Source organism: Cydia splendana, chromosome 1 (assembly GCF_910591565.1).
Source record: "Cydia splendana chromosome 1, ilCydSple1.2, whole genome shotgun sequence".
Lineage (NCBI taxonomy): Eukaryota > Metazoa > Arthropoda > Insecta > Lepidoptera > Tortricidae > Cydia > Cydia splendana.
This window is the reverse complement of record NC_085960.1, coordinates 7,782,736-7,806,963: the sequence shown is the minus strand read 5'-3', so window position 1 is coordinate 7,806,963 and position 24,228 is coordinate 7,782,736. Positions and strand designations below refer to the sequence as shown.

General features: G+C 35.6%; 2 protein-coding genes across 3 annotated transcripts in view; both read right to left on the bottom strand.

Moving 5' to 3' along the window:
• LOC134795819 (annexin B9-like) overlaps positions 1–4,834 on the bottom strand; it is a 122,761-nt gene extending 117,927 nt beyond the window's left edge. The window contains exon 1 of the mRNA XM_063767778.1: positions 4,829–4,834. The gene's annotated coding sequence lies outside the window, so the exon portion shown is untranslated. The remainder of the gene's footprint in view (positions 1–4,828) is intronic.
• LOC134795598 (uncharacterized) overlaps positions 1–24,228 on the bottom strand; it is a 125,931-nt gene that overhangs the window by 47,284 nt on the left and 54,419 nt on the right. For both annotated transcript variants that reach the window (XM_063767506.1, XM_063767498.1), the window contains 2 exons: positions 8,138–8,229; positions 2,711–2,863 (listed from right to left, as the gene is read on the bottom strand). In XM_063767506.1, coding sequence (XP_063623576.1) covers positions 2,711–2,863; positions 8,138–8,196 — 212 coding nt within the window. In that variant the 5' untranslated portion in view covers positions 8,197–8,229. The remainder of the gene's footprint in view (positions 1–2,710; positions 2,864–8,137; positions 8,230–24,228) is intronic.

Sequence of the window (24,228 nt, the reverse complement as noted above, 5' to 3'; positions counted from 1 at the left end):
TAGGATCACTTTTGTTGTCCGTCCGTCTGTCTACCAAGACCTTTTATCTCGGGAACGCGTGGATGTATCGAGTTGAAATTAAAAGCATAACTTAGGTCCTAAAAGCTGTGAAAAATTTATACTTCTAAGAGTTGTAAGTGATCGGAAAAAACTATACGGCCGTTTATGCCGCAAAACATTTATATTTCGAAACTCTCAAAGGAATCAAAATGTACCTATAAAGGGGCCCACTGACGGACTTCGCCGGACGATATCAGCCGGTCAGTTAAACGCAAAATTTGACAGCTCCGAACAACTGACAGGTTGATATCGTCCGGCGAACTGGTAATCTGTGGGCCCCCTTAAGTATGATAATTCCCGTTGATCTAGAATTTCTAGAACTATGAAATTTGGCAAGTAATATCGTCACTACAAGTACTGGGAAAATATTTGGTAACTATTTTTTTTGTAAATAAATTAATAAATACGTTAAATTTGTACGGGACCCTCGGCGGGCGAGTCCGACTCGCACTTGTCCGGTTTTTTAAGATGAATCTCTTATTAAAAACTACCTTAGTAATTATAACTATATAGGTAGAAAAATTCCACGAGCCCTTACAAAGCTCTGCTTTTTGCTAGTTATATCGACTATTATATATATATTATATATATTATATTATATATAATTAAACGAATTGGTAAAACCAATTCCTGGATAGAAATCAATTAAGCTTCATAATACTGTTACCTCTAATTTATAATCTCAATTGGAATTAGATTATACAGATCTCTTTAACGCAGCACCTACTGCACATACTGCTACACTGTACTGTACGATATCTGGTAATAATACTAAGTAAATTACATATAAAGATTTGCATTAAATGCAAAAACAGCAGAATAAACAATAATTCAATTCTTTGACAGAACGAATGTGTAGAACCTAACGACACCCAGGTAAAGAATTCGTTATTCAGAATAAAAACCACACATGAGGTATAAAATAGATAGGCCCAGATGTTTTTCATAACTCAAAACCACTTCTTTGTAATTCACTATGTTATAAGCTTATAAGCTATCAATGTTTTACGAGTACAACTTCTGAAAGAGGTTGTTACATTTTTAAATGCCAGTTGTCTGCATGCAATTGCAAGGAAGCCACCGTTATTGCAGTCGCCGGTCGCTGACGGCCACTTTGTTCTCTTGCGTCTCCATTACGGACTAGCCATTATCTGTGCTCTTCTCGGGCAATAAGAACAATTGTTTTTTATCTCGGATAATTTATTTGGCCTTATAAATTAGCCGTACCACCCTCCAAGTTATACAATAAAAATAACCGTCTTGGGATGGTAACGGCAGTTTTGGGTAGGTATATCAAGAAGAAAAACAAAGATAAATTGACCAGGCCTTACTATTATTAGGCCTTGTTATGTATGGGGGGGGCTGGTTGACAGAAAGGAAGTCCGGTTTCATAATTATACAAACATTGCAGTTACTATTTTACTCTAAAACTTGGACTACGTAAAACTTACTTTTGCTTACGTAAAATGAATTCTCTCCCTAAAGAGGTAAATATATTTTGAAAGGGTACTAAAAGTTAAAGTTTTGTCACGAACTGGGTAAAATATTTACATTTCCACTGCAAAGGTACTAGTTTCACCTGCCTGAGAATTCAAAATATAAGATATTACCTACGGCTGCTATGTGCTTAAAGTGATTTTTACCGGCTCGGATGCAGTCACGAAAACCATTGTATTAAGCTTTCCTATCTCTGTACCGGACACACAGGCCAATTCGAGCGTAAACTGACATCAATCCAATATTAGAATAATAACAATTAGCTGTCATTCGCGCGGGCGTCTCGCTCGCACATACTTGTGCGTACAATTCAGAGAGAAATGAACGCGCGAATAACGAATGACAGCTAACTGTTTTAATCGTGTTTCGATAGATGGCAGTAAATGTACCGTGACTACAAAATTTTCTATGGCAATAGCCCTCTATACTATCTATTCTCTTTGCCTATATGTATAACATCAGGAAATTAATTAAACTGTATACCTACCATATCTTCGCGTATTTAAATACACATTGAAACTGATCTTCTAATGCATGCGTGGTTGGGCAGATATTCCGTCATGTTTTTTTCGCAAATTGGTCGCGCCCAAGCGCCTTTCGTTGCAGCGGGCCGTTGTGGAAAGGCGGTGGAATGAAACGTTTTCTACGTGATGCAATTGAAAGCGCTCTAGTTTGTTTGCAGCGCTTAATAAGAAAGGATAGCGTCGAGTGCTGGCTGACTGGAGGGCTTGTTTACTTGCTTTTATTTCTTGACAAACCAGAAGTACATCTCGCAAAGGCCTATTTAGAATTTTATAGAGATTTGAGTGATATGAGTTCAAAAATTAGTCCATTTTAGGGTTCCGTACCTCAATAGGAAAAAACGGAACCCTTATAGGATCAGTTTGTTGTCCGTCCGTCTGTCCGACCGCCCGTCCGTCTGTCTGCCAAGACTCGCACCTGGCCGGTTTTTTGTTGATAAGGGCAGAGCCCTTTTCCACTCGCTTTTGTACTTCTGCGCTGACTATACGAGAACCTTCACTGAGATAGCACCTGTTACTTCCACCTAGTTATATTTTAAATATAATAGTGAACGGCAGCTCCGAGGGCCTTTGACAGAGTCAGAGTCACAATTTTATTTACCTTCAGAAAATTAGATAAAATATAATATTACCTTTCAAAAGTCTCTCGGGAACTATCACTAGCCTTGGAGAGCCGTCTTTCTTTTTTGCCGCCACCCTCGTCTGGCGACTTTTCCGGCGGTAGCTTGAGCTCTTTCTCCGCTTTGCTGCCAGAGCGAGAGGTCCTCTCTTCGCTGCTGTCGACCCTGCTGGTATACATTATCGATAAACAAGTTGCTGACAAAAATGACAGTTTGATTGGTACATCTATAAGTTACTGGCTAGCTCGGCCGCGATTATGTTCGAAATATCATACATAACGACGTAACGTGAGTCATCCTTTTAAACCAGACAAAATACCTAATCGTGCTGCTAGTACTTTAGAAGCACATGCTGAAAGTACAATGAATAGTAAGTTTTTATAGTTTGTATAGGTTTGGACATGTGGAAAGAATGAGCGAAATAAGGCTAACAAAGAGAGTGTATAGGAGGGAGAAGTGGAAGTGGGAGTTGGAAGAGGTAGACCTCGGCGGACTTTCCAGGGGGGGGGGGGGGGGACCACAACAAATGTAGTTAACGTCAGTAAAGATGCAGGCGACTTCTATATCTTGCTTTTGACAAAATTAGTTGACTTCCGATTACACAAACTACGTCACCAGATGTCACTTTAAAATGTATATAATTTTAGTGGCATTAATATTTAAATTAAAATAAGTACGAATTCATATTTGTAATTATTATAATTTTCAATAAATTTTGCGAAAAAATAAGAATTTTGTTATAATTTGATTTAATTATGCTGTTTTTTTATGCTGGCAACACTTGCATATCCGCCAAGACCATAATGCCAAGACATGCAATTTTTTTGCTGTCACTGGAAGAGGGTAAATTTGAAATATTTTAGTGATGGTTCAGCCATTTTCTTCGTTACGGTTCTGAAAGAAATTAGATTATAGCCCGAATTAAAACACATGCCCTGTTATGAAAACCTCGATAGTGCGTTGAGTTGTATCTCTGTGTTGCTCCGCCTTGTCGTTGAGCATTCGCTGTGTGCTGTGTTATTTTGTGCGATATGGACGCTATTTTACAGTAAATTTATTTCGTGGTAGGTACTTAAGTACTAGTACCTAAGTACTAGTAACTTTTGATAAGGCAGGCCACTATCGATAAATCTGCTACAATGCCTAGACTATGTGCTTTGGGCTGTAAAAACACTGGTAAGTTCGTTTTCACGAATTATGGTACCTAATACATTCAAGTTCAAGTTCTTTATTTGCATTCATGTTGTACATATAGGTATTAAATAACAAATGAGTTGTTTCAAACATGAGCCCTGCAAGGGCATAGCAATTACTTAAACTAACCTATACCTAATACAAATAAAAATGAAAAATTGTAGTCTTATTAGAATATCTCTTCAAACTTATCATTTAAATATTATTAATTAACAATAAAATATAGCTATAAGAATCTTCCCATATCTATGCATATGTATAGTTTAAAATCCCATATCTAGATACTCCAGACATGGTATAAAAATATGTGTCATACCTACTTATTTTAACATTATCGTACATGTATCAGGCAAACATAATACAAGGAGAGTGAATTTATTTTTTCAGGAACAATAACCCATCGCTTTTCAAATCCTGACAAGTATCCAGAACAATTCAAATCTTGGGTCATACTTGGTGGTGGCAAGTTGGAAAAGTCTTCGGATTATGAGTACCATAAGAAGAGGATCATTTGTGATAAACATTTCAAGAATGCAGACAAAAACCGTAACCACCGGTTAAATAGATTAGCAGTGCCTTCACTGCATTTACCTGGTATGAACCTATAAGATGATCTTTCAGAATTAGTTATACGTATGTAGGAAAAACCAGTCTAACTCTTTATAACGATGTTTTTAGGGTTCCGTACCTCAAAAGGAAAAAAACGGAACACTTATAGGATCACTCGTGCGTCTGTCTGTCTGTCCGTCTGTCACAACCTATTTTCTCGGAAACTACTGGACTGTTTAAGGCCTAGTATGTATAAGTTACTCTATCTGATTATGGTTTACTAAACAAATTAATGCTGCTCTCTGGCGGCAGAACATGGCAGTAATAGTCTCTATGTAACAGTGCGGTTTGTTATTTTAACCATGCTTCCAAATTCACACATTTATTTTTGTTTTTCAGATGGGCTGAAAACAAAATCATCTAGCACCAGCTTAGAACAATCAATCTCACTGCGTACAAAAATCACGCGGCTACGTACGGAGATATTAAGGTTACAGAAAAAATCTAAGTCATTTGCAGCGAGGCTGGCAAATGCCGAAGACCTCACAACCAATCCTGCATTCCAGGATATTGTAAATAACATGTCAAAACCAGCGCGACTATTTATGCAGATGCAGCAGCAAGCGAAAAAAACACCAAAAGGACGACGCTTCACTGTTGAAGAAAAGGTGTTATCATTTTCCGTATACAAAAAGAGTCCGAAATGCTATGCATTACTTAATATTTTACCTTGCCATCTACAAAAGCTATGAAGCGCTTACTGAGCCAGATAAAACTTAGACCGGGGATAAACCCTATAATTTTCAAAAAAAATAAGGAAACTGTTGCGAAGAAAAACCTATCTAACAGATTATGCAGCCTCATGTTCGACGAGATGTCATTAAAACCGCAGGTTTCTTATAATGCGCAAAAGGATAAAATGGAAGGCTTTGCTTGCAACCGTGACAAGGCGTTTGCGGACCACGCCTTAGTATTTATGGTAAAAGGGATCAAACATACTTTTAAGCAACCGATTGCCTACTATTTTACGACACGTTTGCAGAAAACGGAATTAAAAAACATTATTGTGGATGTTATCAAACACGCACAAAAATCCGGTCTCATAATCGTGAACACTGTTTGTGATCAGAGCCAAGTAAATGTTGGAGCCATCAGGGAACTAGTAAATGACACAAAATAAGAAAATAAACAGCTACAGAAGGAGTTACCATATGAACATTTTAAAATAAATGGCAAAAACATTATCCATATTTATGACACTCCCCATTTAATGAAGGGACTCAGGAATAATTTACTTTCCAAGGACATGCGCTACGTCACAAACGGGCAAGGGAAAATAGTGATGTGGCAACATTATGAAATGTTATATGCCGCCGACCGAACATATGGAGAACTACGGCTAGTGGACAAGTTGACCGGAGAGCATATTAATCAACAAAATCAAAAAAATGCGAGTCAAATTAGCGACCCAATTATTTAGCCATAGCGTAGCTGTAGCCGCTGAACACCTATCGGCCAGTGGCGATCTGCCTCAGGAGTGTCGTCAAATAATTGACATTACTTTGATGCTCGACGACCTATTCGACAGCTTGAATGGAAATACCATAAACATTCCTAACGGAAAAAAATACAAAGAATGCGTGAAGCGGAATTCGCCACATCATAAACTATGGCAAGACTGTAAAACAATTTTAAAGACAGTAACATTTATAAAAAAACAAGAAATGAGTGGGAATAAAATGCGAAAAATCGAACAGACCGTCCCATCTGTTATTAATTTTAGTAAAACTATAGAAGGTGTAGAAAGAATATGGACAGTTTTGTCGGAAAAGTTCGGTTTTGACATTTTATTAACCCGACACTTAAATCAGGATCCCTTAGAAAACTTTTTCGGGAACATTCGCAGCTATGGGGCAAGAAACAACGCGCCTAATACTACGGCGTTTGAAGCCGCCTTTAAATCGCTTTTATTAAACAATTATAACTCGCTCCATTCCAAAAATGCGAACTGCGAAGATGACTCAAATAAATGTCTACAAACACTAGATTTCTTTCTGAAAGAAAAACATGCAGACGCAGACGTTCCACCTGAAAAGGATGTAGAATGTAATGCTGAGGGTTTCTCATGTGACAATTTACAAGAATCCGATGCGGGTCAGCGGAATTATGTGTGTGGATGGGTACTGACTAAATGTCTTAAAAATGTCGTCAAAAGATGTGAGACCTGCAGAGAAAGCCTAGTTGATGGACAAGACGCAGACAAAAAAAATGCTTACATTAAAGCAAAAGAAGCACGAGGCGATGGCTTTGCTACCCAAGCGAGGATTTTGTCAATTGTTTTCATGACATACAAAATATTACAATGTCATTAAAAAAAAAATGTGCCGAAAAATAACTTGAAAAAAGTCATTACCGCAATAACTGATGTGTTGGTTGATTATCCTTTTGAATGTTTTATACATAACGATAAATTGACCCAGTATTTCACAAACACTACAATAAATGTTTTACTGTACAGTTGGTGCAGATCAGTTAATCGCATATTATGTGGTAAAATAAATTATAATGATGACGAAGACGAAACTAAACGTGCAGCACAATCATATTACAACAAACATAAACATTACAAAAATAAAATATGTTAAATTGAGTTGGCACTGGTATAACGCATATGTTTAGGCTCTATTAGGTATTCTTATGGCGTAGTAAATTTTCTTATTAACATGTATTTTCTTGTGTGTGAATGCTTTTTCACCACACGCTTTTTTTTCTATTATTTACCAAAAATTGTACTTTCCTAGCAATAATGTGGTGTAAAACATGTATTACTCTCGGCAGCAAAGTTTGCTCGCTTCTCGTGACTCTGCAACGTTCAAGATTCCACTTTTTATATCTCTCTAAACACTAGTAATTTTGGAATATTTCGAATGTTTTGACCTCGATATAAGCACGAGAGGTAAACAACAAGTTTGCTTCTTTACGAGTACACTTATTCTATTGTCTCTGTGACTATTTTCCCTACACTTATTGTATTACTTACGCTATCAACAAAATGAAAGCAATAAACATATTTACTTTAATATTCTGTTTTTTTTTTTTATTCCATTATTTCCGTTTTCCACATAATGTTAGGTCTACTTGAGCGGTTTACAAGTACATTTTTTGTTTGACTTCTTGTAAACAATTACAGTTATTTGTTACAAGAAACCAATCAAAAAATGGACTTGTAAACCGACCAAGTAGACCTTATATTATGTGGGACGAAAGTACACGTATGGATGCATATGTAATTGTACACGCACACATACATACTTAGTTTCGGGGGAGAATCAGAGATGGCGCTTTCAAATGAGTTTCCATAAAATGCTTCAAGAGGGCTCTCTTTACCTTTACTTACTTTACTCTTTGGGACTTTCTCTGATCCGATCGGGGAAATCCTGAAAAAAGGCCAGGTCAAGAGCACTCTAAACCGGCGAGCGTGTATGAGGAATGTTATGAAAGTGAAGGAAGCGAAAGAGGTATGTCAGGATCGTAGCAAGTAGAAATCCATGGTCTCTGCCCACCCCTCCGGGAAATAGGCGTGATTATATGTATATTTGTATGTATGTATGTATGTATGTATAGGTTAGAAATCAGATGGCTATAAAAACAGTATTAATATTTTTTAATAAATTATAAATAATAGATAAAGGTTACCTTAATGTTGGCTTCAGTGGCGATAAACTGCCAGGTTTGTCTTGTTTCTTCATCTCCATTTTATAGTGTCAACTGTCATTGTAGCGGGTTATCTGAAACAAAACAGTTTGCAGTTTACTTAAAGTTTATCAACAGTAATCTTTTTTCCAGGACATTTGGGTCAAACAGATCACTGTGTTATGTCTTTCCTGTAGACATACACAAGAGTTAAGGGCTATAAAGGTTAATTTTCTTATTTAACCCTTATCCACGTGAAAAGGTCCTCCTTTTATTTAAAGAACTATGATAAAATCATTACTTACATGCCCACAAGCTGTTAACTATTGCCCACAGGAGAGAAAACTAGTGTGTTATCACGAACAGCACATTTTTCTCTCCTGTGGGCAATAGTGAACAGCTTGTGGGCATGTAAGCAATGATTTTATCATAGTTCTCTAAATAAAAGGAGGACCTTTTCACGTGGATAAGGGTTAAATAAGAAAATTAACCTTTATAGCCCTTAACTCTTGTGTATGTCTACAGGAAAGACATAACACAGTGATCTGTTTGACCCATTTAAAAGTTTTTCAAAATCTGCTTACTAATCAATGCGTATCGCTATCGTTGGATGGTTATAGTTTATGTAATATCCGTACTTTCATATATAGTCATTTCAACTAAATAAATAAATGGGGATACCGTGATTAGGACTAAGTAGTTGAACCTAAATCACAAATGGTGTATAAAATAAATAGAAGAAATTCTGCGCGCATAGCTTTTATAGCCTTAAGGACAATACCGTATCTTCTATAAAGACAACACCGAACCAGTAATTAATGTATTTAAGGACTATTTAGGATTTACCTAAGATATTGCCAGGTAACTACTCTGAGCTCATGATTAAAATAACGAGATATCTTGCATTGTTAAAAGTGCAACTTGGAGGAACGACTACGGACCAGCGCACAAGTTATTCAGCTGCGCTAGTGTAGACATGCACTGCTCGTGGAATTTATAACGCTGTATTAAAAATTAAACTTCCATTATCCAGCCCGGCGGATGAAAGCAAATACTGCCTGAGTCCATTCATAATTAACGGCCGGCCGTCATGTTCCGTTGTCAAATTCAATAACAAAAGTCCTGCAAAAGTTGTTTATTTGTTTTTGGCATATCAATTTTATGAAATTATTCGATTGTTTGTATCGTCACGAAAATTGTCCAAAAATTCTTGTCTCAGTAGGTAGTTGCAACTTTGAACCTTGAATGAATTACATTGCAATATATGTAACATACAGGCTCTTGGTTATTGAAATTAGACTATAAATATATCAGACGTGCACTATTTATTTATATATGACTATATCACTCTTCCTTTATCCCTGAATGTTCTTGCCTTGCTAATGCCGACTATATAATGAACTACTTTATAGCATCCGCAACTCTGTACGAATCCCAGTTTTATCTACGAAAGCAGAATGTGAGTGAAGGCTGGTTTTATCCGGAGGGTTACTTTTCGGGTTAGAGTGCCAACCAAACATCTAGGAACCTCACGAAGAAAGTTTTGACAGAGAGGCGTCATGTCTCAAAGTTTTGGCGGTCGTAGGTCGATTTCCAGACACCGGAAGTGCGTAACCTAATGAATTAGTTTATAATTATTATATATACATTAATACTAACCTTAAATAACATACACATTAACATCCATAACCATTAACATAAACATTAATTCTCGGAGAAATTAGAAGCTCAAAACTAGTTTCCCTTGTAATAGTTCTCCTAGGAACTATAATACTTCAAGCACGTTATTATAAAAATTATAATTAAATACAAGTGCGAGTCGGACTCGCGCACGAGGGGTTCCGTACAATTACGCAAAAAACGGCAAAAAAATCACGTTTGTTGTATGGGAGCCCCACTTAAATATTTATTTTATTTTGTTTTTAGTATTTGTTGTTATCTGTGAAAATTCAAATGACAGACGGACGGACGGACGGACGGAGAGACGGACAGCGTAGTCTTAGTAATAGCAAAGACATATGTAACTTCGTATAAGACGAATAAAGTCTAAGTAAAAAACGTGCCTCGGAATTCAAGTAATAGTCATTCTCGAATAGATGCTGCACACACCTTTAGCCTATCCTCGGCTAGATGGCGTGACGACACCGTTTCATATTTAACAATTTTAACACATAGATATCAGTGAATGAGCATGGATCAAAATGATATAAAAATAATAAAATCATTTATCCATATATATACATTTTTTGATAACTTTATACGTTTTCATTTTGAGTTTTAGTCGTGTGTCGATAGATGGCAGTAAATTTACAGTGACTACAAAATTTACAAAGACAGGACCCCTCTATACTATCTATTCTTTTTGGTAATAGGGTCCCGTTTTTACCCTTTGGGTACGGAACCCTAAAAATCGTCTACTAAGTCTCCCCGAGGCTATATAAAAATTTCAAACGAGATTCCTGAGCTCTGGAATCCCTTTTATTCGACGATGATTGAAAAACCTTCCTTTCTTTGGGCTAGGATCCCCGGCTAGTATCATGCCTTTATTGGCTAACCTCGTCTAGCCTATTCTAGTAACACCACAAATAGGTACACATTTTACGTGGTTCTTCAATAATAGGTACGATTGCAGTAGGTTTAAACATTTGAAGTCGATATCGATTACATTAAGGCTATATTCATAAATATACGATTTGTTTTATTAAAACTTGGATTAACAAAACTGTTAGATGTATTTAATTTGGTACTTCAATTAATAAATAGGTATATATGCTCATCTAATTAAATTAGATTTTGCACACTGTTTTCTTTTTTTAGACTTCTTTGGTCGGCATTTCTTTTGATCGTGTTCCCAGCCGCAAAAGGTTAATAAGTGAAAGCGAATATGCAATAAGGAAAAGCATTCATTGCAAGTCGCGGGCCTAAGCGAAATAATAGCTGGTAAAGCGCCTTAATAAAGCAAATGTGGGTCAGACGCTTGACCTGCCGGCTCATTCAGCATTTATTCTCATTGTGCCCCACTAAAGTCACGGCATGTTTTGTCACGACATGTGCTCTAATGGCCCCTTCAATTTGAACTTGTTTTCAGTTTCAGTGAAAGAGCATTTTGTGTGTTTTGATCAGGGTGTCTAGCCAAGGTGACAATCGCATGTGTAGGGTTGCAAATAGAAAAAAAACCAAATGTTTTTTTTTCAAATTTATGAAAAAAATCATGAAAAAGAACCTGGCACCATGGTTTTTTTTCTAAATTAGGGTTTTTTTCAGATGAACAAAAATATGCCACAATAACGGTTTTTCGTGATTTATTAATATAAGTAACTTAAAACTAAGTAATTTTTGGGGAATCCCTGAATTCCCCGATGCACGGTGGCTCGGCTTGTATGGAGAAAGGGTCAAAAATCGATTTCTCCGAAAGTATCAAAGATACCCTCAAAATAAAAATATGTTCATGTTTGTTGTTTAAATATCTAGTAAAAAAACAGTAATAAATAGTTCTTCTTTGTATATTTTAGCATAATAAAAATCTAACTGATAACAAAAAAATATGCAAAATCCGTACAATTTTAAAGCCATATAAAAATTGAATTAAGAAATAAATTACAACGTATTCTTGAATAATATAATAGAACAAATAGTTTTTATCAATTATATTGTAAAAATCTATATTTAAAATTAAAAATTATATATTTACAGAGATGCTAATATCGTACAAATTATGCAACGCAAAATATTTCACGTCACGTGTCAGTCACCTTAAAAAACTAACATAGATCAACTAATATTTTAGATTCATCTAAAATGTATTTTAAACATCTAGTTAAATAAGTACACATTGTGACAACTATAGATTTTTTGTTTTTGGTAGTTTCCTACGGCCCGTAATCATAGGGTCCGAATTTACTAGAAAATGATTTAAGAGATTCGTATTTGTCTATGTGCGCGCACACAATTACTTTACCAAACGAAGGTAAAACAGGATAAACTCGAAAATTTATATAAGTACGTAGTAACAAATATTGGTCTTTTGTTAGTATAGCTTCTGTGAGAAGAGATAGCACATGCATCGTAAGGATTTGATTGATCTCTAAATTAGCTAATATTCGTCAGGTTGTTGACTACTGATGTATCCAAGGTTGCTAGTGCTGCTAACCTTCTGCGTTTTGATCGCTTACTACAAGCCGAAAAGTCCTTTTTTTGGCCATCCGGCTGAAGTAGAGGGTTCCGAATTGCCCGATGATGACGGTTGTCCCAATTCAATATTTAACGTCTTTTCAGTCACCTTATTTTTATTGGAAAATTATCACATTGCTTCTCATTTAACCAATTCGAATGTTTCTTAAGAACTATACACTGATTTCGCAAAGATGGTTTCAAATAAATTACAAGTCTACTACCAATGTAAGTACATTATTATGTTATCCAAATCACACGTTTTCTACATCTGGCAACATTCCTACAAATTTGTTTTAAGCACTTGACAACATCCTTCTGTATCTGAACTACTAAGTTAAATAAAAATCCCTTTGTAAAAGATCCGACCTACACATCACCTGAAAAAAGAAAGAAAAAGGGTAAATTTCCATTCGTAATGTTTTCGTAGTACTGCTACGCGTTGGCCTACGCAGGCGTAGCAGTCTTTTAACTATCAAACCCGCAGGCGTCTGCATATAATCTTTTATGGCCGTTAATCTAGAGATATCAAGCTTCAAAACAATACTACTTTCGATGTTAGAATTCATTGGGAACGTAACTAGAAGTTTAAGTAAACAAAATATTCTAATCCTGTTTGTATGACTTTTTGTTACCTCGTAGACCTATTATTATAAATATACTTTTAATGAAAAAGTTATACTTTGTATATAAAATGAAACATCATACCTGATTCTTTAAGCTCCATATTAATAATAATCACTAAAATCACTATCGCCTCAGGAATTCACTACTAATGACGTTCACTTAATGAGCCTTTGATAAGAGAGCGCGTACAAACGGGAGTTGCGTTAACTTTCAAGGATTGTTAGAGAATGAAAGTAATTAGTTATGCCGGATCTATTTACACCTGATAAAAGTACACTTATTAGCTAATAATATTCAGTCATTGGAAACCAAAAAATACCACATGCGTTTTTTTGAGTTATGGCCTAAGGCCAGCCCACCGTGCGATGCGGCGACGAGAGGCGTTGGTGTTGCCAACAGTAAATTGCGATAACTACCACTACAGATTTCATTTATGTTGTTATTAATCAAAGTTGTTAAATTAAATTGGTTTAATGGTTAACATAAAGTCTAAAACAAGTAAAACAACCGTATAAAAGTATTAACTGCCTTGCAAATTTTGAGTTTTCATACTTTTGAAAAAAAACGTACTCCAGAAAAAAAACGGTTTTTTTTCATGTTTTTACTCAAGTCAGAAAAAAAAACGTTTTTTTACAACCCTACGCATGTGCTACGACAACGAAACTTCCATATTGTGACAGATGCGTTTCGTTCGATTGCTACGGAGCGTAAACGATTGGCATGTTGGCTACGCAGCCTGTTTATCTTTGGCATAAGTAGGCATTATCGATCATTTCCAACACTGGATAGGCCTTTTAACAAAATTGATTTATTATTCTTCTAGAAACCCATCAATATAGCAGCAATCAATGACTATCGGAAGCTTTCCAGAATTTCTGATGCTTTGAAAATCGATGCCTCGTTGGCTTTCCGTTGACTTGGATATTTTATACTCGAACCTGTTTGTGTGTTTACTTCTCTTACTACATTTTGTCACGTATTTAATCGTTTGGTTGTAACTAACTAGTAACTACACATAATTTACGATGAATGACCATCAATTAGGTAAGTGCTATGTACAGTCAGGAATACTATTCGCTTAGCATCATTGCATACAAACTTCTATGCAGAGGGGGTCACTTTTCTCTACAGCTGACTGTACGTATATACGTCCATTTGGCGCAAATTCAGAGAAGCATTTGGCAGCAATTTGTGTTCGAGTAGCTTTTGCAGTGATGAGCACAGCACATGACAATCTATAAATAGTTATTGATTTTCAATCAATTGGCATTTGCATTGAAATTGATACCAGTAATAATTTAACATTCTGATGGAGATCTCTCTGGCTCGAAATGTCTGTCTAGCTAATCAAATTTTACGTATGTGCTATTTATACTTTATTTAAATATTTTATTTGTCTGAATTAATTGCACTTATGTTACCTAGACACGTAGGTTAGTATACATGTACAATCGCCTGCGCTCGCAGTGTTCCATCCACCCTTAGGGCGATACTCGTTTGAACGCCTTGCAGGTAGCAGTTAGTAAGGATTGAGTAAAATTTTTCTTAATTTTTCAGGCGTTTGTACCGCCCATACTTTTTTGCTCTGCCTGTGCAAATTAACTTTTCAAAACTGTCTTACTTACCCAACATGGCCTTAAGATATTCTTAAGATTTTATTTTATGTGGTATTAATGATTGTATACATAAAAAACTATGGACGGAACAGGTAGAGGCGGGCGATAAACAAACTTTTCTATATTTTTAATGTGAAAATAATACAAATGTCAAAACTCACTTCACTTTTCACTTAGGTAGGTTGGCTACTTAAGAAATTAAGTTGATGGATTTGGACAATGTATTCACTTATCGGAGATTATGAATACTCATCGCTCATGGTAATTCCACTACTGAATAATGTTATTCAGGGTACTTAGCGCTAATTCACCTGTCAAGGTAATTTGATGTTGAGATTGATGAGGCCTAAAGTTGGGTAGATAAATGGTGAGATTTCACAGTGATTCTGCCCGTTAAAAAAAGGCCAAGGGATTTAAGGTAGCACCTACTCGGATTCTTTAGGTATACCTAGTTATTGCGGTCAGCATTCTACGCATATTCTACGTTTGTTTTCTTTAAATATCCTCGCTGGTAAATATATCGTGTTCGTTTCGAATTGAATTTTAGCTGCTACATTAGACGGGCATGTTAATTTCATTTCATTTCATTTATTTATTGCATTCCATGGTATTTACAGATGGTATTTTAAATTGGATTGAACAGCATGGACCCTGAATAGGGTATGGCAAGTTAACCTTAATAGCTAAATACATACTTAAAGTTACCTTATAAAACATATTATGTATTGCTTAATATCTAGTTAGTTTCATCACAGTAAATAATAATTAAGGAATCTAATTAACACTAATAATAATCAATACGAATTTAAATGCTATACGAATTTAAATGCTATTAAGCCAACTGCCATGTCACAACTAGGTACACTACTACCTACTAATAACGAAGGGTGTGTCTTGGGATTGTAAACATAGGTAAAGGTATAAATATACTCTTGATTGTTTGTGTGGTTTTATTTCTGTTATTGCTTGGAGTTGTTTCAACTGCTAATTAATTGTTTGTATTCAATTTCCGGGTTAGTGCTCATGCTTAGTTGTCACTTAGCTAAATTTATAGGTTTCGTTTTAATGTAAGATCTGAAGTACCTAATGAAAAATATGTTCACTTGAATATGTCACAACATTTTATTTTAAGCACTTTACTATTCAAGGTAAGACAGTACTAAAATAAATTCTTTTTTGACACCTTTCCAACTTAAAATTGAGTTCGGGTAGACAGAAATTTTCGAGACATTGAAAGCTCTCCAGGTACATTAAGTATGCGCAAGTTAATGGGGCCGTAGGTTGGCAGTTGGCACAAATAAACAATCGAGGTTAATCTTAAATGAGCTGCGAGTGCGAGCAACCGTCGGGTACGCGATTCTGAATTTTTACACTTGATTAAGTAAATATCTCTTTTTGTAAATCTCATCCGCGACTTACTGCTGATCGTACAATGGGAAAGTATAAGCAATACCTACCGAGATAAAAAAAATATTTTGTATATATAATTACATAATCCTAACGCAGATGAAATTAAAGGAAATAAGTGTATGCTTCCATTACCACCAGCCACCAGGTTCTTGAACTTTGTGAAATTTCTAAATTCATTTAGGTATACAAAAGAGCAATTTTAATTCAATCAACGTAGTGCAAAACTTAATTGCCGACCATGTAGAACAAACTTCGATAGGAACGATGGACGTATAAAAAATCGTGCTCGTCTCTGAATTTTTTTTCCTTAGGTACACAGATTTCAATTAAAAACTAAATTATAGCTTTGTAAACAGGGTCGAACTTCATTGTTGTTAATTAAAAATCGAACTTCATTGTTGTTAATTAACAATGAAAAGTAGCTAATATAATATTTGGCAGCTTTCACAGACGGAATGGCAAGCTAATTTGATGTTTCTTGTTAAATCATGCTCACTTAGCTTGATGACTGCGCACGCTGTCTCCCGACCACCCCTACAATCGCAGTGAGAGCTTCCCAGAGTGCAGGGATATCCATTACGAGTGACTGACTAATCAAGTAACTTCGTACTTACATAGTCACTTGCCTTAATTTGCGGTGCAGTTGGTATATTGTAGACCTTAGACTAGGTACTAGGCGCTCACAATAATAAAGATTTGAACGGTTTCATGTGATCTTTTCATTCTCAATTTAACCAGTCAACATTCTAATAGCAATTAGTTCTTTTCATCATTTAGTTCTGAAATATAGTAGGCACTAGTATGGTTAACGAGTCCTAAGGTTTATTTCATGCACTGGTAGCATGGTAGCATACTGGTTTAGCTGTGAAGTAATACATCGAGATACTACCCCACGCGCCCACCGCCTTTAAGACCCTCGGTACTCGACATATATATTTAGATATTCTTAAGGGTTGTAGAAGTGCAGTAAGATTTCTTTTTAATTTAACCATTAACGGTGTGAAAACGTGGTTGAAATTTTTTACCGACTTGCTGATGAATATTAATGCCATTATTAAGGCGATAGCAGATGTAAATTAGGTGTTGTTAGACAATACTGAAGTGATCGTCCTGAGGCTGAGGGAGTTGGATAAAAGAAAACAATAACAAGGCTGTCGAATCTATTCAAGCTCACTGAGTAATGAACATATTTAATCATTCTCTTATTTCTTGTAAATAGCCCAAGGGAAATAAATGTAATAACTAGGTAAAGTTGGAATGTAATATACATGTTGGAATGTAATAATGTCTAGGCTGACAAATTTATTTCAAAGTAGCTTTCCGTTTAGTCTCAAAATTTGTTTCTAGAAGTACCAGCCAGAAGTATTGTTCTAGATATTTCTCTCACTCTATAATCTGCCGGCTTAGCCAAGGTTACAATCGCTATCGCTTCGACAACGAAAAGCTTTATGTCTCTATATCACTGTTCCATATTAGTGCGACAGTGTCAGTTGCGTTTCGATCGCTACGGAGCGTAAGCGATTGGCATCTTGGCTACGCGGCCTGAACTTCTATTTTAGCTTCCGAGGTCGGCTGCGTGATCCTAATTAAGTATCAGCATACGCTAATAGAAATGCCTGATTCTATTGACCTACGCAAAGATAATATTAATTTCACTTCCATCAGTGAAGTCACACGTGTCAGTGAAGTCTAATGATAATGAGGCATTTAAAAGGCTGTGTGTTTACTAATGCAATAAAAGCTTACATTAAACCACTAGAATATTTGATGAACCCCGCAAATGCCGCACTAATGGCCACAGTTTTATTTAAGCTTGGCGGCCGTTTGCAAGCGCAGTTGATGGCTTAATCCATTTACGATGCACAGGCTGTTTACCTGACGGTCCTCGTTGACAACGCGTCCTCAACATGTGACAGCCTATAGGTTTCTAATAGAGTGGATTGGGAGCTCACAACAATACAATACATTAGGTACCTATTCAAAAGGAATGACATAAAATTGAAATTAATAAGTTGCAGTAAGCAAAATAAGTACCTAACAAATTTATACATTTCTACCTAAAAATAATTAAATTATGTCGATATTTTTATTTGTATTTAACACTTTCAGTGCCAAGCCCACCATTTGTAATACAGAATGATTAAACCTAGCAAGTTCTTAGCAGTGAATGTGTTAAAGTTTTGTTTGAGCCGCGTCCTAAATTTTCCTTTTGTGTCAACGTATTACATTTGACATTAACTTTAATAATAATAAAAGGAAGTATAACAGTTTGAATTATGGCGTATGCAAGAGTTATAAGAAAATATAAACACTAAATACACTTAAGTATGAGTTTGATTTTGTTGCCGGTCCCATATTGGGATACCCTCCTCCAATTGAGGGGGGATTTAAATCTTCTCGGAGCAGAGGTGTACGGTTGGAGCCGGTAAAGGTTTATTTGACGTTCATAAGCGCATTGTAATATGCCTACTTGAATAAACTATTTTTTATCTTTTATCTTATCTTATTTAGTAACTAGTCACTTTTCCACGTTATTGTCAATTAAGGGGCTACCCGAGGTTTTCATCGATTTTTGACAAGTTTTGAATCGTATCTCCTTTTTTGCACTAAGTACAGATAGAATTATAAGACAAACGGTTATCGGTTTTTCAATCTTTTATCTCCAGTTTTGTCCACTGGATTTTGAATAAAATGAATAAGGTTTACTCGGGTAATTCCGAATGTCGAAAACTGTCGGATAATTCCGAAAAGAGACTTTTATTATGATGGAATTAAGGGTGATTTTCATCTGAATTTCGGAATTATCCGACATTCGGTATTACCTGAATACACCTTACTTATTTTTTTATGAATTTTTTAAACATTGTCTAAAAAAACACTTTTTTCGTATCTAGTTTGCAGTGAAGGATCTTTATTACATGTACGAAATCTACATATTTGGGTTCGTCTTTGACGTCTCGAAAAACGTGTCCAGGGTTTAAATTTTAAACTAATTAACACAAAAGTTATGTCCAGAAAACCAGTTTTTTAGCCTAAAATTGTTCAACTTTGATGCCAAATATCTCGAAGACAATGAACTTTGAAGTAAATATGGGATACTATATTGCATAAAGCCGTTAATATAATAAGCTACAAAAAACATTAGAAAACTAAGGGATTCAGATCGAAGGTCATTGGCATGGGGTAGCCCCTTAAATAGAGGATATTGAATATGTTGCAACCTTCAGTTGTTTTTGCTTGTATTTGAAATTCGCGGCAGGCGTATTGACTCGTTTGCATTCAACAATGCAGCCTAGTTGATTGCACCGCCCGCAGACGAATGTGGTTTCAAAACATAAATAAGTCTTGAATACAACTAGGGACCAAATCAAATTATTTTATGTTTGTTTATTTCTTTCTTTGTTTTTATCGATAAAGTACTTATCACGATACTTTTAAAATAATAAACAAGTACGATTATGAAAAACAATTTTTTGAAATATTTTTTTATTTGTTTTTTTTTTTAAACGTTAGCCGCGTAAGCTGAATGATGCGGGTTTTTACGGTAACATAGGCTGACTGATATAATAGTTATTGGCCACTCCATAGTAATTGGCTATTTGTTAAGAGTGGCCAATTACTATGGAGGTGCCAATAACTATAGCAGTCTTCCTATATACCTATACGTTTAGCACAGGGTTTATATTATTTTTGCTTCACATCTTTTGCACTCCATTGCCAACCTAAATTCGACTTGCACACCGTGCTAAATGTTTCGGAATACTCGCTGTAAAACGCTCTTAAGTTGGGAATGTGGTAGTTAGTGTGTAGGCAGCACATGCAGCATTTGCCACTCATGCACGTAATGTGGGTACATTATTACACAGACGCGAGAGTTATCCCTGTTATTTTGTTTCTGCGGCACGCCAAGTGAAAAAGCTAAAATATTGGGTGAGGCTCGGCAGCGGCATATGTTCTTTTTGATGTGGGTTACATCATGTATAAAATTGACCTTTCCTAGAGAACCTTCTTCGGTTCATTATATTATTCAGTTGTTGCATTTATGAAACAATTTTCAACTTCACTTACCTACATTAATCAAGTTCAATGACTAATACCTACTTATATATCTGTTATATATAGATATAGGTATCATTTACCTACCTGGGAGTAGCCTATCAGTTGTGAACAAAAACTACCCCTGAATACGTAGGTACTAGTAAAAATAGTAGTGACCCAGCAGACACTATCACAGTTCTAAGCTGCAACCAATAATCCGGTTGCTGTAAGTGAATCATGTGGCCTGGCCCAGTATCAAAAACTTTTAAAATTAAAATCGCAATTTTATCAATCCTAATCCGTAAAGTATGAATGTGTATGGGAACTAATTGGGGTTAAACATACCTGACACGCTAGCAACACCACCCGTGGGAAAACCCCGCGTTCCTGCACGTGGCTACTTATACCTCTAATAGGGGCAATAAAAATAAATGGAGGGGAACCTTTGAGGGCACCTTCTTCGCGAGAACTGCTATATAGGGCATAGGTAAGGCAAGTCTTATTGATTCCGTGGCAGAATAAATATTATTCGAGCCTACTTTGTTACCTGCCTTGAATGTAGGCGAACTCATTCTTATGTTACCGGAGATCCCTTTGAAATTGAAAAGAGTGTCGAATACCAAACCTTTTGGCTATTGGAAAACCTACCATTATTGAGGGCTTTTTATTGTCATGAAAAATATTATGCTAAGTTTATAGAACCATTAGAATGTCTACGTATCTCGCATGTAAAGTTGGTCAAGCAGATCTTGTCAGTAGAAAAAGGCGGCCAATTTGAAAAATTTAGGTGCGAAGGGATATCGTCTCATAGAAAATTTGAATTTCGCGCCTTTTTCTACTGACAAGATTTGCTTGACCATCTATTGGTACCTACACAATAGAAATAAACAAACTACGTTATTTTTTATTCTTAGTGGTTAACCGAGTCAAGTTTACACAGTTACAGAAAATACGCTCTATAAACGCTTATTACCTAGATAGGTAAGTATCTAGTAGCGTTGAATGCATTTAGTTAAAATCCTGCGCTATGCTTTTCTTCGATTAGGTAACTATTGGTATTATACTTAAAATGCTAATAATCAAAATTATTATTCCCGTTCAAATGACGACTAAAATATACCTAATGCATTTAAAAAAAACTCTCTTATAGTCAAATATTGTTATGAATTATGATAGAAGGGCACAAAGTGACATTCTTGCCCAATACCTATGGTTTTCATGTAAAATCTCACTAGGTCGAATCAAAGCCTTAATAAATTGTTTATCATTAAACAATGTGATGTATTTTTTGTCAACCTAATGAGATTAGGAGCACATATGTAACACTGTGCTGCAAATCAAACAAAGGTTCTATCCAATTAAATTCTCGAGCTTGCAACTAATTCAATAACATGGATGGCATACATGCACCAGAGAGCTGGTAGCAGTGCGAACATATTCTCTTGGGCTGAATTAATCTGCCTGGAGACGATGCCTTTACACTTCGATAGATAACATAACGTATGTACCTACGTAACTAGCTCTAGGTAACAATTGGAAATTTAAATAGGTACTTATGCAATCAAAAGTAGACATAGGTACCTGTACATATTCTGTTTTATGATCATATTCAAGTCTGCAATTGTTAGTTCTTAAGTCATATTTAACTAAACTTACTCCAAACATTGGATCTTGTATAGGCAGAGTAACATGTAAGTGAGTTGTTAGATAGGAAACTTGTGATCCGAGGCGGGTGAAATATTTTAAATGGCTACCAGTCTTAACCCTGAAATATTGAGCCTGATGTTTACCTTTTTAGGGTTCCGTACCTCAAAATAAAACAAACGGAACCCTTAGAGGATCACTCGTGCGTCTGCCTGTTTGTCCGTCTGTCACAGCCTATTTTCTCGGGAACTACTGGACCAATTAAGTTAAAATTTGGTACACACATGTAAATTGGTGACCCAAAGACGGAATTGTAACGTAAACAAATTAATTTTAAACATGGGGGCCACTTTTGGGGGGTAAATGAGAAAGATAAAAATAAAGTTTTTCAAACTATATCGTGTTATATATCAAATAAAAGAGCTCATCTTGAGAATTTCAAATATATTTTTTTTATAAATTTGAAATACATAGGTTAGAAGTTATTTAAGAAAATAGCCAAAAAATAACCATTGCCCCCACCCTTTATCTCCGAAACTTCTAGGTCTAAAATTTAGAAAAACACAAAATAGTTCTTTACCTATAGATGACAGGAAAACCTATTACCTATTAGAAATGTGCAGTCAAGCGTGAGTCGGACTTAGGTAATGTACAGAACCCTTAGTACGTGAGTCCGACTCGCACTTGGCCGGTTTTTTTTATACCTGAGTAGGTAAATTAACATTTTTGTTGGTAGTTATGGCAAACCCAAACTTAGAATTGAAGGTGTATTTTGATTCTAATAACAGGTTATGAATTTGATCTGTGTTTGTTATGGATATGATCTGTCAGTGTCAAAAGTGACGTTTCTGGTTGAATAACAAATCAGGAGACGCCTCCCGGACCCTACATATATATTTATTATTATTTTTCCATAATAAAACAGGTGCCATATATAGGACATAGACAATATCGAAATTGATTAAGTGATAGAAATTCAGGCTCTGAATTACTGCAAAAAATCAACCCGTATGTGGTGTACCTTACAAGCCGAACGGCTAATTCGTCGAATAAAATAAAGTGAATAACATTTTATTGTATAAGTACATACATGCATACTAAGTATAAAATGATTCTAAATAAAATATTATTAAAAATCAACACTACAATTCAATGAGGAGCGTGAGGTAACTTGTTTTATTTCGCCCTTCCCACTGATTTCAAAAGTAGATAGGATTTTTTTAAGATTGAGCACCTATCATCTATCTAATCTATCCACCCTTCTCACATTAGACACACGAGGGTCACGTCAAAGTTATTGGTCCCGGCCTATAGACATACGGGTACTTAATGGCTCATTTTATTGTCATTTCCTGAGATATATAATGAAGATTGAAGACATTAAGGCTCTTTAAATTTATATAGCAGGTATAAACATTTCAGGAGCACGTAATTTATTGTTATAACAATGTGCTTTATATTAGGTGCCCCTTTAACAAATTTCGGTAGCCTTTCGCGTAATTAAAGTCGGGCCTCCCGCTAATTGGCGGCAAGTCAAAATAATTGAGAATACTATTTATTACAGTCTAAGTATACATTATAACTTTAATTTATATACTTAATATCTTCCTACGTGCAATATAAATATTAGTTAATTACTCCACAATATTTTACTTTTATTTATAAATATATATAGGACAATCTTACACAAATCGACCTTAGTCTCACGCTAATCTCCATAAGGCTTGTGTTGTGGGTACTAGACGTACTAGTCGACGATATATATAATAAATGCATATATATACATACTAATATACAATTATGCATAGAATACATCCATAACTCAGGAACAAATATTCGCGATCAACACATAAATAAATGCTCTTACCGGGATTCGAACCCGGGACCTCCAGCGGCTCCAGCTTCGTATGCAGGGTTTCACTACCAACTAGGTTATAGATGGCCGTTACTTGACGAAGAGCGACTCTATTCTGTTCAATAATTAAATAAAATTAGGATATACGAGTGCAACAATTAATAACAAGGTGTTAACCAAAATCTCCACTCAATATAATGCCGTGCAACTTCTGCTTGAATTATGTGATACATGACAAATACCTGTTAATTAACGATATTCCAACTCGGATTAGGAAACTAAACTCGTAGAAAACTGAGCTCGTTATACAGACACACGTTGTAAAGTTTCAATTTAATGCATGAATGTCATAAATGCTTGCGATGCAACTTGGCGGAAACTGTTCTTATAATAATCTGCCAAAAGTTGTACCGCTGGGTATTATAATACCCGCACCTACTGCAGTACAACTGTAAGTGTCGATAGTTAGGACTTGGAGAAGTTTTTGGCAGCTAACCTCTCGGCATATGTAAAGCATAACTTGTAATTAAAGCAATTAACATTATTATCATAGAGGCCTTATTTTGGCTGTGTGGATTCGGAACTGAGCAAATAACTGCGTTACTAGATAAAAATATTTAAACAATTTGTAAGGTTAGGGTGAGGTGGCTGTAGAAAAACTTTGTTTCACCCAAAATCAGTGAGAAAATAGTTATTTGTACAACAAGAGATCAAAGTTTGATATTTCTTTGAGT